This window comes from Eumetopias jubatus, unplaced genomic scaffold, assembly GCF_037043125.1.
Source record: "Eumetopias jubatus isolate StellerSeaLion01/CBP00866 unplaced genomic scaffold, mEumJub1_p1.0 scaffold_8, whole genome shotgun sequence".
Classification (NCBI taxonomy): domain Eukaryota; kingdom Metazoa; phylum Chordata; class Mammalia; order Carnivora; family Otariidae; genus Eumetopias; species Eumetopias jubatus.
The window spans coordinates 85,816,542-85,836,651 of NW_028274814.1; the positions used below are offsets into that span (position 1 = coordinate 85,816,542).

At 50.7% G+C, this 20,110-nt stretch overlaps 1 protein-coding gene across 1 annotated transcript; it reads right to left on the reverse strand.

Moving 5' to 3' along the window:
- Positions 1 to 123: 123 nt before the first annotated feature.
- On the reverse strand, positions 124 to 20,051 carry AVIL (advillin). Its single transcript, XM_028110965.2, has 19 exons — positions 16,877 to 20,051; positions 15,515 to 15,589; positions 14,607 to 14,803; positions 13,079 to 13,187; positions 12,876 to 12,986; positions 12,362 to 12,564; positions 11,643 to 11,721; positions 11,439 to 11,537; positions 10,606 to 10,759; positions 10,402 to 10,502; positions 9,780 to 9,917; positions 9,516 to 9,674; positions 8,137 to 8,316; positions 6,607 to 6,752; positions 6,235 to 6,379; positions 4,511 to 4,699; positions 3,367 to 3,435; positions 1,985 to 2,101; positions 124 to 728 (listed from the first exon to the last, which is right to left on the reverse strand). The coding sequence occupies exons 1-19, from the start codon at positions 16,940 to 16,942 to the stop codon at positions 615 to 617; spliced, it is 2,451 nt and encodes an 816-aa protein (XP_027966766.2). The 5' UTR covers positions 16,943 to 20,051; the 3' UTR covers positions 124 to 614.
- Positions 20,052 to 20,110: the final 59 nt, after the last annotated feature.

Here is a 20,110-nt window from a genome sequence, read left to right on the forward strand (position 1 = left end):
AGTATGTGCAGCCTCAAGGGGTGTCTGTCATAGATTTTACTACCCCACTATGGAGACTTTTCTCCCAGCATCACAAAATAATTACTGTAACAGGCAAGCCCCAAATACTGAAAAGAACTCTCCTTTGCTCATACAGATACCTTTATTTGAAAAGTTAAAAATATCTGGCACATACAGAACTGGGCATTTGGATTTTACCCTTGTGGTATATATGGAAATAACTTCAGTGATTTCGTGGGTTAAGTAGATTTTGCAAATACCGAGCTTACAATTTAAAACAACCTTATGTCCTTGCCCCGTTATTAAACACTTTAAACTTAGTTGATTTTTTTTCTCTTACTTCTCTGGATTCATGCAGTTGTGGTGCTGCTTTCTGCTGAGACTTTAGCCGGAAGGCCACAAAAATTGAAAAGTAGGTAGTTAACATTTTAGGTATATAACAACTATGGAATGCAGGGGTGAGAAAGATGAAGAACATGCTGTGATTTGCAGACCATACTGTACCTAAATTAAGTAGTTTGCTATTGGGCAAAAATTGCTAGATAAATTCTTTCCTGTTCTTGGCACTATCTGCTCACTTCTGTGGTCTTGCAATAGGCATATAGCTTCTTGCCTTAGAAAAGCCCCTTTTCTTTCTTCATTTGGAGCTGCTTCCAGCCAGGCAGAGCAGCAAATTGCCCTCTTGTGATGCCAAACACAGAAATAAAATCCTGTTCAGAGAGGTAATTCTAAGAGAGAAAACAAAGTCTGTAGTTAGGAGGAAGACATGACACCCATGAATGCCAATAGAGGAGGGGAGGGTAGAGCCAAGAGAGTGTCTTTGAAGGGGGAAGGCGAAGGAATTTTTCAGAAAGTCTGTAATGGACTTAAATTATTCATTGGAGGATTCTTGGGATGTAGAATCCCATTTTGGCCTGAGCAGAAGCTGACCGGATTTGCTGCTCTCGTGGTCCCACCTGGCACCAATTTTTGGCCGGAAGAACAAGAATTGGGTTATATATGATGAATTCTAGACACGAGTTTTGGCTGAATGGAGAACTAAATCGAGTGCTGGTTTTCCTTGCGTCAGGCCCTTATCTGCCATTTTTTTATCCAGACATTTTCGAATGCAAGATTGCGTGGACCTTGTTCAGAGCATAAATTGATGCTTACTGAATATTTGCTCTCTGAGTAAAATTATTAAGATACGGCTTCTGTTTTCGAGCAAGTTGTAGTCCAGATCCTTAAGAGTTGGTTAGCTAAGACATTGTGGGAAACCCAGAGACCCACCCCAAATCAACTCCTTCAAGGGGAAAATAAGTGAATTCATTCAACATCAAAGTGTTAATTCATTCAACCAAAACTTCAAGAGGGCATACCATCTGCCAGGCCCTGTTGTAGGTGCTGAAAAGCAGAGAATGTGGTAGTGAACAAGACAGAGAAGGTCCTTGCTCTTAAGCAGTGTTAGGGCAGTCAGGGAGGGCCAGCCAGCACCTGAACCATGAGGAGGAGCTAGCTCTGATGGTCTGAGAGAAGAAAGTTTTCTCAGGCGGCCTAAAGGCTCAAAGATGGGGACAAGCGCATTTGAGACAGAAAGGAGCCCCTGGCTAGAGGGTGGTAAGTGAAGAGGGCGGTAGTATGTGAGATTGGACATCAGAGAGGCAGGTGCGGGCCAGGTTGTGTAGAGCTGCGGAGGCCACAGAAAGGATTCTGGATTCTTTTTCATTTGCAGCAGGAAGCCAGTTGGGGGACTCTTGGCAGTAGTCTGTGATGGCTGGACAGCAGAGAGACGGGGAGGAGTGGACAGAGGCCAGCTGATGGACTGATGTGGGGGGTGGGGTGGGAAAAAAGGAGCCCTGGGTTTTTGTCCTGAGCTACCGGGTAGCTCAGATGTCTGTTGAGGGGCCTACAATGTGCCAGAGCTGTCCTAGGCCATGTACTGAGACAGGTGCTTCCTTCATGGAGAGCTCCACTCACAGTAGACATAGTTCCTTTAGCCACTCACCTCCTTTTTGGCAGGGTTCACATCCTCAGGCAACTCCTGATTTTGATTTTTCAGCAGAACTTCTATAGTGTAATATTTTGGCTCAGAATTCAGGGAGAGGGTTGCATTCTTCACGTCCTAGGTAAGATAAGAATGTGGACAGGATAAAAGACTGTTCAGGGTCTCTGCAGTTGAAGTTCTGTGTGTATAGTATTTAATATTTTGGCTGATATTATTGCACCCTTTGTGATCATCTTTTCGAACGATGATCCCTAAAGCTGGCTGCCTGTCAGAATCATCTGGGAATCTAAAATATTCAGATTTTGGGGTACTTCTTGGGAAAGCTGATTGAGTGAGTCTAGGGTAAATCCTGTATAGGCAGTTTGGCTTAACGCTGGGCTTAAATCTCATTTCAATACTGTGATCACAGATCTTCTTTTGGCCCTTGTATTTAGGCTCTACATTTCCAGCCTTTAAATGACTTCAAATTGAAGTCATACTGTTGTTAAATACATTTTAAAGATACTATGTAGCCATTAGCTTTGGAATCTTGAGTTTGTAGAGCACAAAGGATAGAGCTGCAGATGGCATGGACACCTGCTACCACGCGCTTATCCTGATGCTAAAGAGTTGTTGGATTCCTGGCCAGAGGCTCCACTTCTTTTCGCCATTAGAGTAGGGGTAATGGCCTGAGTTTTTTGTGGTCTGCACGGTCAGAAACTGGTAAGCATCTCATTTCTGTTAGCAGCTTATTATTTATGAAAAATCCTGCCAGTCATTTTAGTCTGTCCTGAATGATAGAATTGAATGATAAACCTAGTTTTTGTAGTTTTTGTTTGTTTTTTGGCTTAAACAACAAACATTCATTTCTCAGAGTTCTGGAGTCTAGGAAGTCCAAGATCAAGGTGTCTGGAAATCCTGGGTCTGGGGAGAGCTCGCTTCCCAGCTTGTGGATGGCATTTACCCAGTGTACCCTCATCCGGTAGAGAGCCAGCCCTCCTAGCTCTTCCTTCAAGGGCACTAATTACCCCCTCAAGGCCTCACCTCCTCCTACCACCACATTAGGGGCTAGGGGTTCAACATACGAATTTTGGAAGACAAACACATTCAGTCCATAATTCTAGGTTATTCCTAGGTCATAAGTCCTTATATTTATATTTAAAAATATGTTTGTTTTTTTAAGCATCAAGTCTATTCTAAATTCTGGAAGACAGTAAAATGAGGAACTTGGCTTTGAGACCTGCTTTGCCATTGATTAGAACGATCTTAAATCAAAAGAGCCCACTAGAGTGATACTAAGGACGCGATAGGGTTTCGCCCATGTGGTGTCTGTAGCGTTTACGGTTTCTCTCTGGCTCCGAATGCCCGTGTGACTTGCTTCTCCAGGAGCAAACCCAACTCACAGCAGTGATTCTCGTGATAGCAGTGGCATCTCCCAGCTCTTCTTTTAACTGCTCGTAGGATTTCCCTGCCTGAAACAAAGAGACAGAAGACAGGACGAGGTGCTGCTTACGGGGGGAGGGCCATCTCAGGCCTTGTCTACCCTCGAGGAAAGCAACAAAGCTGGGGAATCAGAAGACATTGCAGGGCTGGGCACCTGGGTGGCTCAGATGGTTAAGCATCTGCCTTCGGCTCAGGTCATGATCCCAGGGTCCTGGGATCGAGTCCCGCATCGGGCTCCCTGCTCCTTGGGAGCCTGCTTCTCCCTCTACTTCTCCCTCTCTCTCTCTCTCCTCCTCTGTCTCTCATGAATAAATAAATAAAATCTTTAAAAAAAAAAAAAAGAAGAAGACATTGCAGGGCTAAGCAGGAATGAAAATCCCCCCTTCTGGGTCCACGCCAGGTTGGAAGGTCCTTCAACATGATCTGCATTCTTTGCTGGTGTTCCTTAACCCTCCACACAAGACCGAAGAAGACAGAGCCATTGACTAGGAGTCAGAAAACCTGGCTTCTTCCTAGTGGTTAACTGTGTCTTTTGACACATCCCCTCCTCTAAGCTTCCTCCTCTTTAATATGGAAACGTTTGGGGCGCCTGGGTGGCTCAGTTGGTTAGGCGACTGTCTTTGGCTCGGATTGTGATCCTGAAGTCCTGGGATCGAGTCCCGCATCAGGCTCCCTGCTTGGCGGGGAGTCTGCTTCTCCCTCTGACCCTTCCCCCTCTCATGCTCTCTCTATCTCATTCTCTCTTTCAAATAAATAAATAAAATCTTAAAACAAACAAACAAACAAAGATGGAAACGTTTGCCCCAGCTGTCAGGGTGGTTGTAAAGCTCAAAAAAGGAGATGTGTGTGGATAAACTATCAACCATTGCTTACTTCCACACACGGCTTCTTCCTCAGAGAAGCTGTGAATTCTCTAACCAGACTGAGTGCTGTGGTGGGCAGAAAAGAGAAGGAAAGTAAAAAGCAGGGGAGTGGAGAGGGGCGTGGGGGAAATGTGGTCCTGGATTTACTCAGCCCTTAAGTCAGTACCCCGCCTTCCCACTAAGCTATTCGCGCTGAGCTCCCGGGCAGTAGGGAGGTCTCCCCCATTCTCTCTGTTCTTACGCTCCAGACATGAGGGTCCCACGCCAAGAACCAGCCTGTGAAGATGGGAGGCTCAAAGCCCTGTTTGATGATCAGGATCGGTGTGTCCGCATCCCGGCCGCTGGGGTGAGTGTGCAGGTACTCCTGGGCCGTCGCAAGGGCTTTCTCCTTCTCTATGGCATTGGCCTCAGCTCCAATCCACAAGAACACCTGTGTGGTAGAGGTGGCATCTTAATGTGCTTCTATCAAGGACTAAGGACTAGACCAGACCCACTGCCTTTCCTTTCCCCCTCAGCGAACCACAGCCTCAGAGAACTTTCCCGGCCTCATTTGCTCAGCAGAGAGAAAGGTTTTCCCAGAATCAGCTTGGTGTTTTGATTTTAATTACATATGTATTTCCTAAATCTACATGTCTAGTCCCAAGCTCTCGCTGAACTTCGGCTTCCTGAACTCAACTTCTTGCAGAACACTCTCCCTCCCCCCGACTGTGGCTGTCTCTAGGAACCTCAAACAGAACCCCCCAAATGTAGCTCTTCTTTTCTAGACTTGCGTCCGTTGTCTCCATTTTTGGTCAATGGCATCTATCCAGTCATGTAGGGCAGTAACCTGGGAGCCATCCTCGATGCCCCTGTACCCAGTGAGTCACCAAGGCCAGCCCATTTCCCTCCTATGCATTTGTCATAGGTGTCACCGTCCCTCCATCTGACCCCACTGCCTCTGTGCAGCCCGAGGTGGCCCTTAGTCCTCTTACTCAACTGCTACAGTGCTCTCCTGACTGGCCTCCCAGCACACCTTCTGTCATTTCCCCCGTCCCTCCTCTCCCACACTTTGCAGGGTGATCAGTCGAAAGCACAGTGACTGTGTCATTCACCTGATTAAATTTCCGTAGCTTTCCAGGATAAAATTAAAACTTGACATGGTAGGTAAGGCCCATACCTACTTCTTAGCTTCATCTCGAAGTCCGCTACCCTATCTTAAGGTCTGATGATACTGTCGGGAGTTCCTTGTCTACTAGACTATTCCATGCCTTGTTTTTTAACTTGTGCTATTTCCTTTGCCCAGGATGCTCTCTCTACCTGATTAATGCCCACTCATCCTTTGCGATTCAGCCTGGGAGCCATTTCCTCCAGGAAGTCTTCTCTGAACCCCTAAACTATGTTGAGTGCCCCTAATTTGTGCTCCCATGGCACCATACCTCCATTACAGCAAAATGATGTTTCTCTGTCCAGCCCCTCCATCAGCCTGTAAACTCTGAGAGCAGTGGCCCTTCACCTTGGTGACCCTACCCCTATCACAGTGACTGGGGCACGAAGGAAGTGCTGAGTACGTCTGCTGAGCTGAGTTGAGGAAAACAGGATGTCAGGGAGGATTTGCCTTGGAGATCTCCCCTTTGTGGCTCTATATTCCCTAAAAGGCCCATTGCTCTGAGTGTGGAAGCCTGTTGCTGTCTCTCCTAAGAAAAAGAAGTGCATGATGATAAGATGGACTGATTTTCACAAGGCAAAGTGGGAAACTTTCCAAGGTGGTCAGTTGTAAACAACACTCTGTTCTCTCCATCCCTGGCAAAAAGTGGGCTCTTCCTTCGGTTACCATTGACAGATGTTTGGTGGACTCAGGAAAGGGCCAGGGCTACCCTGGGTTTATCCTGGCAGGGGAGGTGCGACATGAAAAATAGCCTAAAGTCGGGGTGTGTGTGTGTGTGTGTGTCTTTGTCACTTGTTCCAAGTTCTCTGGCTGTGTCTTACCTGGTCCCAGGTATCTAGGAGCATCACATCACCTGGGTTCAGGTCATCCTGGGTGAAGTCTGTGATCTCCGTGACAACAAACCGCCCAGTCTTATTGGAACATTCAAAGAGACGAGGCTGCACATCTAGGATTTCCTGCTGTAGCCTGCAATGCAGTCCATTTAGGGGAACTGAGCTACTAAGAAATCATGTTTTTTTTTTTTAATTAAATTCTAGTTAGTTGACATACAGCTCAGTATTGGTTTCAGGGGCAGTGTTCAGTAGTTCATCAAGAAATAGGTTTTTCGAACTGAAAGGCATCCTAGAGTTTGTGCAGTTCACAAGCCTGGGCGGCAGGGGGAGCCCCGAGGAGGGGACAGCGCATTCCCATACCTTTTGTCGTTGGCATAGGCAGTTTTTCCTCCCAGCAGGTCCCAGAACTCAGCCGGCTCCTGGCCCTCAGCCACGGTGTTCTCGGTGCCCTCGCAGAGAAGGCTGGCCAGCTCCTTAGCCATCGCCCGCTCATCCCCACTAGACCCCTGAGAGTGGGGTGAGGAGAACACAAGCGTTAGTTGCACATAGACACATCGATGGGCAGGGGCAGGGAGTCACACTAAGAGTGTACTTGGATCAGCTACCGGGCAACAGTGCCACAGGATGGGAAGCTAGGTTTGTTCTAGTCCCGGGAAAGGAGGGGTGGGGAGAGGAAAACAGCGTGGTGGCAAAGAGCAGGACTGGACTCTGAGCCCACCGTGGATGTTGGTCAGAGGCACCTTCGTTTCAGCTTCAGTTGGAATGTTAGCACCACCTTTTGATTTTTTTTTTTAAGAGAAAACATTTAAATTTATTCTTTAAATTACATTCAAGAAAATTCACTTTTTGGTGTACAGTTCTATGAGTCTTGACCAACAGAGAATCATGTTACCGCCATCAAAATGAAGATACAGAACATTGCCTCAGCCCGGCAAAAAATTCCCTCAGGCTACTCCCCCTTTGTCATCAGACCCTCCCCAAATCCTTAACCTCTGGCAACCACCAATCTGTTCTCCATCACTACAGTTTGCCTTTTCCAGAATGTTATAAATGGAATCATACACTAGATAGCCTTTGAGTTTGGCTTCCTTCACTCAGCATAGGACATTTGAGATTCACCCTTGTTGGGAGGATCAACAGCTTTTTTCTTTGTGCTGCTGAGTAGTATCCTACTGTATAAATATACCACTGTCTTTTCATTCTTCAGTTGAATTCTTCCAATTTTGGGTGATTATGAATAAAGGTGCCAGATATATTTGTGTGAAGGTAGTTTTTTCTTTCTTGTGGGTAAATAAATACCCAGGCACGGGATTGCTGGATCATAGGTGTGTGTTTTATAAGAAACTGTCAAATGGTTTTCCAAAGTCTGGTGCATTCCCACCAGCAATACAGGCGAGTTCCTGCAACCTCATCTGCACTTGATACTGTAATTTTTTTTTTTTTAGCCCTTCTGCTAGGCATACAGCGCTATCTCTGTGGTTTTTACTAGCATTCCCCTGATGCCTGCTCAGTTCTCTTTTGTAAAACAATTTTAGTGCTTTTTAATGTAGATGCACCCCGAATTGATGAAATCACAGTTTTAGTGTTTGTGTTCAATGTTAATGCCTGTCCTACTACAATCCACCAAACTGGTGTGGAAAGGTTGACTTATCCAGCCTCCCTCTGTGTAGAAGTTTATGGAGCATCTCCTGGGTGTGAGCAAGTCTGTCAGTGAGTTTCTAATCGTGGGGGACAGTGGCAGTTCCTTTGAAGATCCTTTAGGAAGAGGCTCATCTTCTTGAGGACTGCTCTGGCCTACGTTTTTTAGTTCCTTTGTCCTTGCTGACAGGAATATGGGCATAGGGTTGGGCTCCAACGGGCTGGTGTGACCCCTGGGCCCAGCTCTCTCACCTTGCCGTACCACAGGTAGTGCTCTGCCTGGGTCTGTAGCAGAAAGGCATCACTGGAGTTCAGGGAGGAGGCGAAGGCTGGAACCTCCACCGCTTTGGTGTTAGATTTGTCATTTCCTTGAATCTGGAAGAGCCTTACTGGGGGATCGGGCTCAGCATTTCCCTTTCTGGAAGTCCCACCCTAGAGAGAAGGAGAAAAGCAGAATCTGGTTCTAAGAGGCACCATGTGAACAGAGCACTAGGCTAGCCATTGTGGAGATTACGGATGAATTTACCACTGCTTTTGCCCTCGGGGAGCTTCCATGCCAACTGGGAGAGGTCAGGTGAGCTGGAACTGCAGTACCAATAATATTAGCTCTCATTCAGGGACTCTTATTATATGCTAGGGCTCTATGGCTGGTGCCTTACCCATATTACTTCATGGATCCTCGTAATAACTGTGAAGTAGGTATTTATTTATTTATTTATTAATTAAAAAAATTTTTTTTTAGATTTCATTTATTTGAGAGAGAGAGCGAGAGCACAAGCAGGGGGAGCAGCAGAGGGAGAGGGAGAAGCAGGCTTCCTGCTGAGCAGGGAGCCTGATGTGGGGCTTGATCCCAGGACCCCGGGATCATGACCCAAGCTGAAGGCAGCTGCCCAACCAACTGAGCCACCCAGGTGCCCCAGTAGGTATTTATTTTTAAAGATTTATTTATTTGAGAGAGAGAGAGAGAGAGAGCACACATGCTCGTGAGCAGAAGGAGGGGCAGCAGGAGAGGGAGAGAGAGAGAATCCCAGGCAGACTCCCTGCTGAGTGTGGAGCCTGATGTGGGGCTCCATCTCACAGCCCTGAGATCATGACCTGAGCTGAAATCAAGAGTCGGACCCTTAACTGACAGCCACCCAGGAACCCCCCAAGTAGGTATTTATTACAGCACAGATGGGAAAAGTGAGGCTTAGCAACCTGGTTAATAAATGACAAGGCTAGGACATTATACATTCCTGGTAGTGCTTCAGCCAGGGCTTCGTGGAAGAAGTGGGCACACCCAGGAGCGGGGATGGACAGGGCATGATGTGGCACACGTGAGGTCTAATGGGGAGACCCACCTCACCAGAGTGGAGAGCGTGGGTTAGGGCGCTGAGAGTAACACACCCGCATGGGTAATACGGGTCAGATCATGAAAGACCTTGGACGTTAACGAGGCAGTGGTTTGGACTTGAAGCCCTGGGCAGCTGGGATTCCCTTGAGTGTTCAGAGAGATTAACCCCCTTCTCGTCTGTGTCTACCCCTGTGTCTAGCCCTGGTCTCCATCCCTCCTCTCCTATACTGCAGCCCCCTGCTGACTTATTCATCTGAGTATTCCTGCTCCTGGTGTCACTTTTTCTGAGGGGTCTCACCTCAAAGATAACCAGCTTCCCTTTGAAGATGGCCATGAAGTGGCGGGTCTCCTTCCCCATGGTGACTCGGACCTGCACAGGCGCCCCGTCAAACTGCTGATCCATCTCCGTGGCCTGGTATGCCGAGGCCACCAGCTCATCCTTGGAGGCGTGGCGGCCCTGCAGGGGTGGGAGGGCGAGCAATGGATCCTTGCTACCCCTCGTCCCCGCCCAGTGGCCAGAGGTAGCGTCAGGATCCCAAGGAAGAGCCTGTGTCAGGCCTACCTGCCAGATATACAAGATGTAGCGTGGCTTCCCATTCACCTCGTATGTGTAGAGAACCAGATAGCAGTCTCCCCCATAAAAGAAGCCGTACCGCTGATGCTCCACAGGGACCAGCTCCAGGTTTTCAATCCTCCAGACCTGGACACAGAAGGAGACACAAGTTCCCAGAGATGGGGCTCCTATTTGAAAAGATGGTTGCCTGAAGGGAACTGGGCCATGCTTCTCAGAGAATCCAGGCGGGTGAGGCACGAACATCCACCCAAAGTACACCTTCCTTCTCTGGTTCTTCATTCCCAGTTGTTAGGGCTTATCACATTTGCATGATTTGAATCCCGAGAAGAACCAGATCATTCCTGCTCCGGTGCATCCCCATCATGGCTCTGAGATGATTTGACTATTTCTGCCTGGTGAGTTATTGATAGCACACGGGGGTAGTGGCCTTTCACTTCCCTGAGGGGTTGTGGGAAAGCGTTGCAGACTCTGGTCACCTCTGAGAGCTGACTCCTGAGGTCCAGAGATGAAAACGAAAGCAAAGCAGACCAGAGTCACCCTCTCCCTCCTCTCCAGAAAAAAGCTAGGAGGGCCGGTGCTGCCTGCCCTGAGGTGCCAATCACTGACTTACCTCAACTTCCCCATTGCCATCATCGACCATTCTTTCCTGGGCAGCGACCTCCGGCTTGGAATGCAGCAAAGTCACATCAAATTTATCCTGGAGAACTTTAGCTGCAGAGAAGGGGTTGGGAGAAGCCAAGTGAGTGAAGAGCATCTGTTCCTGCCTTTCTAGAGAGTCCCAGCAATGGGAAGGGGAGCTGGGGAGCAGCCTTACCGATTTTGCCAACACCAAACGTTTTCCCCAGGCCCACGGTCTGGTCCTTCACTGCCCACTTCTGGAACAGCTGCTTGAACATGGCCGACTCAGCACCATCATTGATGGTCTCCACATTGGTGCTGCCGGGGTAGCCCTTCATCTGGATGAAGTTCTGCAGACAGCACCCCCCCCCCCATGCCGAAAGTCACGTCAGTCAGGGAATGCACTGGGTTCTTTGCTTGTCTGGTGACTTGCCTCTTTGAAGCCAGTCAGCAGAATTGCTCCGTTGTGGGAGTCGGAGTCAAATGCTAACTCACTTATGTCTAGGGACCAAGTTACCTGCCTCAGGGAAAGGACTGAGGGAACACTTTCATATCTCTGGATTGACCTGTCATGATCATTAATTTTTTTTTGCAAGATCCTCTATACTGTGTTCCTACCACACTCATGTACCCCACTGAGTTTGTGTCATAGGCATTTGCTCATTTATTGCTGCGTAAGTGCATCCTGCTGGGTTCATCTGCCATGGGTCTGGACAACGTCACAGGCCCCTTGAGGACAGGGCTGTTGACTGTGATGTGATGTCCCCTTTGATAATAGCAGCCATGTTTACTGAGCAGGTGTAGGCGCCAGGTACTGTCCTAAGTGCCTTACAAATGTTACTGATGCCTCAGAACAACCCCAGGAGTTGTCTCTTAAACCTGGATTTATCCCCAGGTTGTCTGTCTGACTGAAGTCCGTGTATGTAACAGTGATGTCATAAGCCCAAGTGCCTCGTCTGGTTCTCTGAACACATCTGACATGGTCCTGACAGAATTTTGTGGACAATACTATACATCTGTAGCTCCTACCAGGGCTTTAGACATGGCCGTCTGTTTTTCAGTCTTTGTGGCTCTTCTTCCTTTCCACACGTAGATCTTGGTTCCACTTTGGTCTAAGATGTAGCAGTCCTGAAGCAGGCAGGGATAAAGGTGGTTACTGCCAATCGGGACATAAGGAAGATCTCTGAAGCCAGGTCTGGCCACAGAAGCCGTGCCTACCCAAGCTCTACTCACGTCATGGTTCAGTAAGTCCTGGACCAGGGGCCTTGTCGCTACCTCTGTGACCACCAGCTGCCCAGCTGAGTCCGAGACACTGGAAAAGGGGAGAAGTTAGTTTGTGCCTTCTCTTCCACAAAGCATCTTGTAGTCAGTTTGATATTTTGCTGGTTTTGTTTTAGTGTAAAGTTTCTGGGTCAAGTTTGACCTCTTATGACAGGCATGGCTTGAATGCAGACAGGAATGTGATGGACCCTGTTCTCAAGAGGAGACTTTGGTGCATCTCTCTCTGGAACATGATCTCCTCCACATCCCTGGGCATGGATAGAGCCAAGTAAAGGAAGAGTCTCCTCAAGAGACCAGGAAGAGTTGCTGACAAGAGCAGATGGTAGCTGCCTCCTTGAGTGGGGAACACGGAGCTCCTTCTGAAAACTGCATTTGAAAAGGGTTAAAAGAAAGCCAGACGCCTGGGGGCAACTGGGTGGCTCAGTCAGTTATGCTCAGTCGATTAGGCTCAGTCTGCTTTTGGCTCCCTGGGTCAGGTTCTGGGTAGGGGGGCTCCTGGGATCGAGCCACCTCCCTCTCTCTCTGTGTGCATGAGCTCTCTCTCTCTCTCTCTCTCAAATAAATAAATGAAATCTTAAAAAAAAAAAAAAAGCCAGGTGCCTGTACCCAAAATGAGGAGCCAAGCACTCCCTACCCTAGCTTCCAACCAGCAGCCAGGTTTAGTTACTCACTGATACAACATGATGTTTGATTTCTGCTGCTGGTCCATGATCTCATCGGGCATGGCAGGCTTGATAATAGAGCGCCGGCCAAGGGTGTCCTGAAGGACCTTCATCAGCTCCGGACTTGCTGCCTCCTCGTCTCCCTCAATCACGCCTATTTCAGCACGGCCCCCTCGTTCCCTGTCCCGAATATCCTTTGCCAGAAGCATAGCCTGTCAAAGAAGCCCCAGGAAGCACTCAGTCCCTCTGGGACCCCTTGGCGCTTGCTGGCTTTGGGGGGCAGCGACCTGGGTCCCAGACACAGGAGTTATTGTGTGGCTTAAGACCCCGGGGCTGAGTCACAGACTCAGGCACTTGGCCTGTCTCTGAAACAGATTCTGCTCCAATGCGGGGGTCTGTCTGTCTCCATATCTCACGGAAGAGCCAGTGAGGAAGGAAGACGGAAAAGGCAACCAAGAGAGTGTGAGCCCCATGACCGGGCCTGAGGGAGAGGAGAAGGGGCTCAGACTGGGAAGAACCACACCTTCAGGCGCTCTCCGCTGTTGCTTTCTGGGCCATTCCATTGGATGATGACCTTCCCAAGGTCCAGCAAGAAGACATCGCCTTGGTTAAAACTGTTCCAGCTCATTTCCACCTGCAGATGAGAAGTGGACGTCGTTCAGGAGGAATTCTTAGGTACCAGCAGGGGAGGCTCCGGGCCCAGGCCAGAGAGTGGGCAGGACTTACCTCGGTGGCCCTGATGTTTCTTTTCCCCTTCACGTGTAACAGCCGCTTCACGTCATAGGTGTTGGTCTCCACATGCTTCATCCCGGAGGCCACGCCCCCCTTCCTGTAGCTGAAGGGATATCCAGAAAACCCCCCGTTATTTATGTGCTAGGGACTGGGGAGGCCGGTGTCAGTTAGGCAGACGCGGCCTCTGCCCTCAGGGGCGGTGGCGACAGAAGGAGACTCCATGAGGCCTTTTTGACAGAGTGGTCCGGGCAGTCTTCTCGGGAGGAGTGACATTCAAGCTGACATATGAGGAGGACTAGGAACCAACCAACAGAGGATTAGTGTTCCAGCGGGTGCCTCCGTGGTGAGGACCCTGTAGCACAAGCTTGGTGGGTTCTAGCTGCTGTGTGAATCTCAGCGTGTGACAAGGAGAGGGGCACAGGCTGGGCGGCCGCAGCAGAAGCATTCATGACACTATGGCGTTAAGACCAACCGGCTGGGGGAGTCCGCTGTCTTGGCCCTGGAGTTCCCCCCAACCCCGCCTCCACCGCAGGCATCCTGCCTGCACCTGCAGGACGGGCAGAGAGCCGCCCTGGAGCAGGACTTTTGTCTGTGGGCTCCCTGGTGACTCATGGGGCGTGCCGTGCCCAGCAGGTCCTCAGTCAGTGCGACTGCCAACCGGCAAGAAGCTAGCCTTGGACCAGCCTCGGATCTCTCGAGCTCCTCGGAATCCCTCTTTTTGTTTTCAATCTCGAGCACAAAGTTTGGAGTTAAACTCCTCAGTTTGTGGAACATTATCATCTCCGTCCTTTCCAAGAGCCCTCTCCTGTTTTCAGTATTTATGCATTCCCTTTTCTCTGCATATGTCCCCCAACTCCTCTGCCCACCACAGGCATCCCTTCTGACCGTTGAACAACTGCCTTTTTATTTTCATTTGGGTAAATGTGTCCTGTTGTTTGGTGGGCATGTACTTTCTTTAAAACAGAAATTGGCACTGTTATATATTTCAGGTCCGTCTCTTACTCTGGTCACTAGGACCATGTTTTAATTTTAGGGCTGTCCACAGCTCAGCCGGTATCTGCTCCACGGTCTCCCGCTGTGTACTTCTTCCTGTCCCATCTCCCTGTGACAGGCATTTATGGGGGGGGCGCCTACGGCTTCACACCACCACTCCTGACACTGCTGTGAACTTTCTGGATCGCGAGCCCTTGCGGAGCTGGGTGCGTGAGAGGTCCCCTGAGGTATACACCTGGGAGTGGGATTGGCCTCAGTGACAGCACACTGTCCTCCAGCCACTGACCACCAGACTGGTTCTCACCCCGCCCCCCCTCGCCCCCCCGGGCAGGGCACGTGGCCTCCCCTTTCCCCACAGTCTTGCCACTGCTTGCCTCTGCCCGGCCCTCTGGTCTGCCTGCTCTGGTAGGTGGAAGCCATAGCTTTGATTTGATCTGTATTTGTCTGATTCTTCATATACCGATTGGCCCTTTTGGTTTCCTCTTTGGTAAACTGCCATTTCTGTCCTCGCGCTGGTGTAACTACTCACATGATGCCCTGCTTGAAGTAGCCGTGGAAGGTGTCAGACTCGTGGTACTGGACCTCTCGGTGCTGCACGGGGCTGCCCCCCAGGTAGTCATCCAGCTGTGTGGTGTAGATGGCTGCGCAGGTCTGCTCATCCTGGGAGGAGTCCTTCCCGATCCAGAAGTGGATGTCCTGGGAGAGGAGGCTGCCCACTCTCCGTGTCTGGGGGGATGTCCAGAGAGATCAGGTCAGGGGCCAGCTCACCCCCATCCTGCTCTGCTGCTGGCCCCCCGGGCGCCGGGAGAACACAGCGTATGGTGGCTCGTGGCTGCCCTAGGCAGGCTCTGGGCCTCTCTCCCTCCCTCCTGGGCCCCTGTGCAGACCTGCTATGTGGCTCAAGCTCTGGCAGCCCAGAATCCTCCCGCATTTGGGGAGAGTTGACAGCTTACTGTTCTCCAACTTCATGGAGACCCGTGAGGATCTTTTCCAAGTTGAGATACAGACTGACCTTATGCCCCTTCGCTCCCTGCTCTCCCGCGGCTGACACAGTGCCAATCTGTCCATCCACCTGGCTCGGTCGGCATCGTTCATGTGCGATATTGTTCCCTCAACCAGAATGGGCACTTTGAGGCATGGCCTTGTATTTACCTGGCCTGCCTCCATACCACTCTAATGTGGGGGCTGGGCCCCAGGAGGGAGAGGTGCTGCTCGCAGGGTCCTCGCTGAGGTTCAGACTGAGGGCCCCATCCCCTAAGAATGGCCTTTCTAGTCAAACTGGAGGCCTGTTCTGTACAACACTGAGGAAGAGTCAAGACGGATACCAGGAACCTGATTAGCATCAGCAGCAGATCTCGGTGGAACCCAAGAACGGCTCTCAAGGGAGAAGCTCATGGGAACCGGTGGGGGGGGTGGTTTGGGGGTGGTGGTGCTCACCGAGAGGATGACGTAGCAGTCCCCCTCATAGAAGTTGCCATGGGCACTCTGGGGTACCAGCGCCAGCTCCAGTTTCTGGAAGGACAAGGGCTGTGTATAGTCTGCATCCCACCCCCCACGCCCCAGCCTCCCTGTCCTCCATCATTTGGCACAGGTGGCCGGGGAGAAGTAGGGAAGATGTCCCTGCTGATTCTATAGGGCATGGTGGCTAGCCACAGGATTAGTGGGCCCACCCCTCTAGCTTCTGCCAAGCTCTGCCTGCATGGCCCCAGGGCTGAATCTGGGTCCCTGTCTTTACCCCATCCCCCTCCCTACCACCTGCTTGGTCTCACTGTACTGTGAGGAGCCTTGTGAGCTCCTCCAGCCCTTTGCAGGGAAAAGAGCTGGGTATAAGCGGTCAGGTCAAATCCTACCTCTGAGCAGCTGCACCCTGTGCCTCTGACACCGTCCTCCAACCTTGACTGCCCAGTGCTGGGCAAGGGCTGCAAACAGAGCATGGGTGCGCCATGGGGCTATGAGAGTCAAGTGCTGGCGGTGTGTGGGCGGGGCTCCACAGCCAGTGCTCTGTATTGGATTCTGGGGTGGGGGCTTGATGTGTCCCCTGCACATATGGTTTGTCCCAGGAGAGCCATTCACATGGCCTCAGATAGGGATTTTCCTCACTCTAAGTGACAGGCACCTGCAGGCATACTTGTGTATGCTCTATGTAAGATGTGCGTGTTAAATGTGAAGATGTTAAATATACCATACTTTTGGTAACTTTTAGTACCTACTTTGAAATAATCAGGAAGCTTTAAGGGCTCTGGGTTTTAGGCGGCTGCCCCTCCCTGGGCTCAGAGGAGGGAGGAGAGGTGCGGGGACGGGGGTTCTGACATCTGGCAGGTGGAGCTGCCCAGGCCAAGGCTGTTCCCAGCTAGACTGCTGGAGCTCGAGGTCAGCTGGAGGGGCTCAAGCCCAGGTGGCAGAAGAGATGAACGGCCCCCTGATCTACGCAGTAACCTCCCCTCCCCTACTACTTGGCAGGAGCCAGCGTGCCCTGTGAAAGACAGGTTCCGTTTTTCTGACAGGAGTCTTCGGTCTTTCTCTAGGGCATTTACTGCAAGTGCAGACTCACTGAGCAGATGGCAGGATAAAGGGCAAACTTAGTTTTGCTTGGAGCCCGGCTCTCCAGAGCTAAAAGCATTTCCTCCACCCGCCACCACCTGCTTCGAGCGCCCAGGAGGGGTCAAGGATAGGAAAAGGTGACTCCGATGCTGTCCCTTGCTATTTCCCAAGGCAGGAGACTGCAGGAGTGCCTGGGGTGACCAGAGACCGCCCCCAGATGCCGTGTGAGGAGGAAGGTGTGCCTCCAGCCCAGCTCACCTCTATTCTCCAGGTGATGATCCCAGGGTCGTTGCCCACAGCCCTGAAGGCGCTGCTCAGAGACATGGTGCTTGTCTTCCCAGGACTGCAACATCACAGAGTGAGTGGGGCGGATGATGATGCCTTTCTTGGCAGGCAGCCCTCCAGCTTTTCCCCTAAATCATTTCCTAGCATCTTGTCAGCCGTCCTGCCACGTGCCTGTGGGGCACCCTGCACTGTTTCACGGCGATGGGGGAAATGACTTGTCCAAGGTCCCACTGTAAGCCTGGCTGGCCTGGCGGAGGGGGGCTCACCCAGAAAGAAGGCCAGCTTCCCCCTTGCCACTCCCCTGGTAATAGCCACGGTTATCTACTGAAGGACTGGTAAATATGGTAAGCCCTGTGTGGCTTCACTTTATGTTGTTATTTAATTCTTATAAACTGAGTCTATTTTCATCTTACATCGTAGGCAAGTTAAGGTTTGGAGAGGTTAAATAATTTGCCTGATGTCACACGCTAGAGCGAAATCCGTATCTGGCCCTAAAACCTGTGCTTTTAGTCACTCTGATGTCGTGTAACCCTTCCTAAACTTATCTGCCTTCAGTGGCACACGGGAAGAAAGGCTTGTATCAGTATTTCCAAGTTGGGCTGCCGCCTTCTCTCATTCATGCCGTCCAGCTCTTCCCAGCGTCCTCGTTTGCCAGGTCCGCTGTGCGGTCAACTCTTTGACTTCCTCTTTGGGCTTTTACCTTCCAGACTTTTCCCTTTTAAGTAAGCTGTCCTAAAACTCAAACACCCCGTCTTGTTTTTGTCCTCTAATAATATTGCCTGTGCCTCGGGGAAGAGGGAAAGCAACATGGCCGAGCAGGGTGTGGGACCGAGTTGGGGTGCTGGCAGCGACAGGCTGGGTGGCCGGGCCCGCCTGGGGGCAGACCTGCAGGAGCTGCTGGTGGCCGCCCACAAGGCAGGGTAGGGAGAGGGAGTAAGCGGGGAAGAGAAGTGCGGGTGGATCGGGCACCATCTGTGCTCAAGGCGTGTCTAGGAGCATCAGGCACTTCCACACATTCATGCTCCCCTAGCGGCTTTGCAGCATCAAAATACCTGCCTGGTTCTTGCTCTCAAGGAACTTGCGTTCCCGTAATACCTGTAACTGATGAATGCCCTCAAGAGGCGAAGGAAAAAGGACGTGCTTGATGGATTTACATAAAGTAAAAAACCAAAACAAAAAACAAAACACGACCCACCCAGAAAGGGCCGCATGGAGTTGTGCTATCTGGAGGCGTATTGCGCATGTTTGGCTATTCCATCCTTGAGCCTTGGTGGATGAAGCCAGGTTTGGAGAGTTTGTGTCATTATCTAGCATGGGTTTGGCAAAACAGAGAAAGCCAGACTCCCTTTGTGTTCTGCTACAGCAAGACTAAGGCGGAGCAGCCACTGTTTGAGAATTTAATTTGGTAACTCGTGCTGCCCCACCCTCCCCGGTGCTGCTCAGAAATGCCAGGAAATACTCAGGTTTTTCTCAGACCCTTGATTTCACTCATTAAAGGCAACTGCCGTGACCCAACTAGGGGAAGGGGACAAGGGCCAACGAACTCATTTCTTGAAAACCGAGAAGTTTCAACCTGGGAAAAACCAAACTGTCTGGCATTGATGAGGGCTGTGACTCTCAGAGGCCAAAAGCAGTCCCATTTCCCAGCAGGGACTTAGGGATCGAAAGGGAAGGAGCTCACTGGGCCAAGGCCCCCCAACCAAGGAAAGGACATGCTCAAAGAAGGCACTTCCTGCCTCACTGGAACACCTGGAAAACGTGATTGCACTCGTGACATCGAAGTCCCCCGAAGCTGAGTTTCTCCCTCCTTCTTCCCCAAGTCCTTATTTATTAATTTGGTGCTGCAGAAACCTTGGGGTGGGGTGGGGGTTTTGAAATCCCAGGCTAAAAGCCAGTGGCCCTCAATTCTTACAGAGCTCTGTGAATGGACCCCAAGCAGAGGAAGCCGGTTCTAACTTCTGCCTTGCCCCACACCACCTTTCTGAGCTAGGTGAATGGGGCAGTGTCCTTATTTCCCAGCATTTGAAACCTTTGCTTTCTGTTCAATGCCTTCTAAAAAGGGCCTTAACTGCTCAGCAAGAAGTTTGCAAAACTGGTTACAAACTCCTGGTTCAATCCTTTAAAAGCCTCATCCAAGAAGCCAAAGGCACAGACATTTCAGTGTCCTGCCTCCTCTCACTTCCTCCTTGTTCAGCAGGATCGCTCTACTGGCGTGCACCCCATCCACCAGACCTTACCGTGCCTTCTCTCCTCTCCTGCCGCGTCTTCTGAGTCTCCGGGCAAGGAGCAGCAGTGTCAGAAAACCACCCCAAGGCGGGAGGCGCCAGGTCCTGCTGCCTTAGCTTAGTAATGGCTGCAGACGCTGCGTTATATTTGCTTGTGTTTGCATCTTAACCTCATTTTCCCAGTCCTGGCCAATCACAGCCAACCTAGCCCTGGGCTTGACTTATTCAAACCAAGAGGGGAAGCTTTATCTGCTCCTATTCAAAACAGCAGAAACCAGAAGAACGGACTTTTAAAGGCTTTTCTCTTTTGACTCCAGCTCCACACCCTGATCTAATTGATTTCTTTTTAAAGTGCACAGCCCATCAATAATGCAGGAAAGAGGGTGAAAGGATATGAAATTTGCCATATTGTAGATATGGATGCATTATGCTGATGACAAGAGGCAGGGGCCAGAGCTGCCCCTGAGTGCCTGGGATGTCTAAACTGGCAAGTGCCTCCCTGAGAAGCTTCTGGGCATTCTTCAGAGGGAGGGAAGTCCAGGAGAGGGGCCAGGAGTGTGTTATATTCGGTCATCCTGTTTTGCTCCTTAGGGTTTCCCTTGGGGTCCCTACAGCAGTCCAATCACAATCTGAGTGCCTACTATGTGCCAAGAACCCTGCTGGGCTCTAAGCCCCGGGGATCCTGGTTTGGGAGAATCAGGAAGGGATGCAGAAGAACGAAGACTCCCAGACTCCCAGTCCCTCGGGGTTTCTGGTTTGTCCCCCAGAAGTCAATAGGACACCAAGTGTATGCTTATTAAGCACCTGGAAGGCAATGGAGTTGGTTCCAAATGGGGGCCAGAGAAAGAGTCCAACTTCTGTAACCTTGAGCAGAAGCCCAGTCGGTGCTGAGTGTGCGGCTGGTCTCCCAGCCAGAGGCAGCGGCTCACCCAGCCTGGGTGCCCCGAGGGGTGGCAAGGGAGGCAGAGTGTGCCCGGTGACT